At 40.3% G+C, this 3,727-nt stretch overlaps 1 protein-coding gene across 1 annotated transcript in view; it reads left to right on the top strand.

Moving 5' to 3' along the window:
• Positions 1-3,245, top strand: part of LOC108677128 — a 16,105-nt gene extending 12,860 nt beyond the window's left edge. The window contains exons 7-10 of the mRNA XM_018165283.2: positions 222-423; positions 961-1,017; positions 1,845-2,209; positions 3,060-3,245. Of these exons, the coding sequence (XP_018020772.2) occupies positions 222-423; positions 961-1,017; positions 1,845-2,209; positions 3,060-3,245 (810 nt within the window). The remainder of the gene's footprint in view (positions 1-221; positions 424-960; positions 1,018-1,844; positions 2,210-3,059) is intronic.
• The last annotated feature ends 482 nt before the right edge of the window (positions 3,246-3,727 follow it).

The raw sequence follows: 3,727 nt of genomic DNA, 5'->3' as shown, positions 1-3,727 counted from the left end.
CACTATAACACAGCACTATAACACAGCACTATAACACAGCACTATAACACAGCACTATAACACAGCACTACAACACAGCACTATAACACAACACTATAACACAACACTATAACACAGCACTATAACACAGCACTATAACAACACGCTGTATACCAGCACTACAACACAGCGCTGTATAACAGCACTATAACACATCACTCTAACACAGCGCCGTACAACAGGTTGGGGACGGTCAGGTGGAGAACGGCTCGTCAGCGGAGTACGGCCGCTCGTCAGACGTGGTCGTGGTCTCAAGGAAGGAGACGATGCCAGCCTCCTTCGACCAGTTCATCCTGACGGTGCTGTCCAGGGTAGGATACCCTGTGTCCTACACCAACTCCAGCGTCCCTAACAAGATTATCGTGACCGTGCCTAGTGATAACGGTGAGTGATGTGTGATAACGGTGAGTGATGGGTGATAACTGTGAGTGATTTGTGATAACGGTGAGTGATGGGTGATAACGGTGAGTGATGGGTGATAACGGTGAGTGATGGGTGATAACGGTGAGTGATGTTGTGTGATAACGGTGAGTGTTGTGTGATAACGGTGAGTGATGTTTGATAACGGTGAGTGATGTGTGATAACGGGGAGTGATGTGTGATAACGGGGAGTGATGTGTGATAACGGTGAGTGATGTGTGATAACAGTGAGTGATGTGTGATAACGGTGAGTGAATGAATGAGTAAAGTTATGGTGATAAGTTTATCATGAGAACGAATAACGTGAAGTAACGATATATGGTGTCGCTAATTTCTAATTTTACTAAGGTTATTTTGAGTTCATTGAAAACAGTAGCGATAGCAGAAAACTATAATTAATAATTATCAAGAGATTCTAGTTACCGATATTTTATTGTGGATCACCTAGAGGGTTAAAAACAAGGTTTACCTCGTACGAAATTCACTAAAGGTTTTTCACAGAATATCATCCATCTTCTGATGTGAGACACGAGCCTCAGGTCTTCCAGCATCAAGGAGGTTTGTGAATGATTCTTTTGATATCGTTGTGGCTAAAAAACTTGTATATATTAGCATATAAACTACCTGCAGCATTATATCTAATTATTCGAAATAAGTTGACTTTGCTTAATTAATTATTGCAAAATTGATCATAAATCAAGTAGAAGAATGTTAACTTGTGTCTGGTCAAATTTTACTCTGTTCAGAATTAAATTTAATACAATTTATAAGTGCAAAATCTATTACATATTTATGAATGCTTACAAAAACTTTTTTCATTTATATGGAACTTAATTAAATATGGGGTTCATTATCCGTAGACTTAAACAATTCATCATGAAAATGAGATTCTGATAAGATTTTACGTGCGGATTTCAAATTACTCAACCGGAAATTTGTAAAAGTCTTCAGTCAAATTTTAAAATTATTCTTACTATAAAATCCTCAGATTGTTCAGACGTTCTGGCACTATGTGCTTAAGCTCTGCGCTGTTATGGGCTGCCATTTTTTCATTACTTTGTCATTTTACGAAGTTTGTTTTAAAATAATTACAGTTTTAGCGTAAAAATCGCGCAATTTTTTTCCAATAATAATTTTTTAATTGAAAGGTCATACTTTAATCTGCTCTTATACGTAATTCCAATTAATGTCGAGGCATTTATCGTATCTAGGGACCAGCAATCGTATGTTATCATCAAAAAAGTTTGCATCCTGATGAGACAACCGCTGCTTCACATTCATTTGTATGTCAAACGGTACTTACATTATGAACGCACCTCATACATTTGAGGCGTGGCCACTTTTAAGTGAAATTATTTTGAGTAAATAATCCTTCGTTTGCTTAGACGCTCTGGCGGTAATCAAGGAAGAGCTCCGAGTGGAGTGCTCCAGCTCCGGCGCTGTCGTGGCGCTGCCTGAGTGGGCGGTCGAGAGGATGCCTGGTGATGGTACCCTTACCCTTACCCTCGGGGACAAGACTCCCACCATCGGGGACAGTTCCATTGCTTTCGGGGACAGGTCCCCAACCCTCGGGGACAGGTCCCCAACCCTCGGGAACAGGTCCCCAACCCTCGGGGACAGGTCCCCAACCCTCGGGGACAACGTCTGTGTCAGCACCAGCAACGGCACCCACCTCATCGTCAGCGCCTCATACAGCGAGTGCAGCTTCCAGAAGAGCGTCCGCCCGGCGTCCAGCAGCTACTCCAACAGCGTGCGTAGAACGCAGTATTTACGTACAAAATTATCCTACAGTGGGCGTAGAAGGCATGATTTACGTACAAAATTACCTATCAGCGTGCGTAGAACGCAGGATTTACGTACAAAATTATCTAACAGTGGGCGTAGAACGCAGGATTTACGTACAAAATTATCTAACAGTGGGCGTAGAACGCAGGATTTACGTACAAAATTATTTAACAGTGGGCGTAGAACGCAGGACTTACGTACAAAATTATCTAACAGTGGGCGTAGAACGCAGGATTTACGTACAAAATTATCCAACAGCCTGCGTTGACGCAGGATTTACGTACAAATTATCCAAAATTGGGCGTTGAAAGCGGGATTTACGCACAAAATTACCCAACATTGGACGTAGAACACAGGATTTTCGTACAAATGAATTGTTCAAGTCGTCATAGACAACAAAATTTCCCTGCCGAATATCGGTGAGATGAGAAAGAAACCTGCTCGACCAAGGACAACTTTTTTTTCGTGTTGATATTATGTGGCATTTTGGTTCTCTGTATGCGTGTCAAAACAGAAGAATATTTGTCTCACAGTTACACAGTCTAAGCCACGGAATGTTTCAGAATTACACAGTCACAGTCACGGAATGTTCATATCACAGTCACAGCCCCGGAATGTACATATCGCAGTCACAGTCACGGAATGTACATATCACAGTCACAGCCACGGAATGTTTCACATTTACACAGTCACAGACAGTTGTCACTGTCACAGTCACGGAATGTACATATCACAGTCACAGCCACGTAATGTTTCACATTTACACAGTCACAGACAGTTGTCAATGTCACAGTCACGGACTGTACATATCACAGATCCACATCACGATGTCAGCGCTGCCGCTGTCGGACGACGAGGACTTCGTGGGGTCTGGTCTCGGTCCTGACGAGACGTCGCTGTCTGACGTGCTGACTGTGACGTGCAACGTCGACGCGTCAACTGAAGACGTCACGTCAGCCCACGTCGCCGTCAGTATACAAGCTTACACTAAAAAAATATAATATAAATATGTATAAGTAAAAATATATATAAATAAGTATGTATAATATAAAAACATAATATAAAATATATCAAAAAGAGACTTTATTCAAATTGAGATGCCCCTGTTGCATTTTTGTGGGTTATTTTGACACAGTTTCGCCAGGAAAAAAAAGCGAATTAGTGCTTGATATATGCGTTCTCTGTTCGCGTTGTGGGTAATAAGACGTGTTATTATTTGCACGACATGATCTATTAATTTTCTGAGTGTAGCTTGAAGGTGTCAGGAACAACTAAAAAATCAAGTCGAACCAATATTATAGTAGATTATTATACTACATTATATTATATTATATTATATTATATTATATTATATTAAAATAAATTATATTATATTATGTTTCATTATATATAATACAAAATATTATAACTGTCTCTTATACACATCTAGATGTGTATAAGAGACAGGAACTGCATCATCGTTTATTAACTGCATCATCGTTTA

This window comes from Hyalella azteca, unplaced genomic scaffold, assembly GCF_000764305.2.
Source record: "Hyalella azteca isolate HAZT.00-mixed unplaced genomic scaffold, Hazt_2.0.2 contig8626, whole genome shotgun sequence".
Lineage (NCBI taxonomy): Eukaryota > Metazoa > Arthropoda > Malacostraca > Amphipoda > Hyalellidae > Hyalella > Hyalella azteca.
The sequence above is the reverse complement of the archived record's forward strand: the minus strand, read 5'-3'. Positions and strand labels throughout refer to the sequence as shown.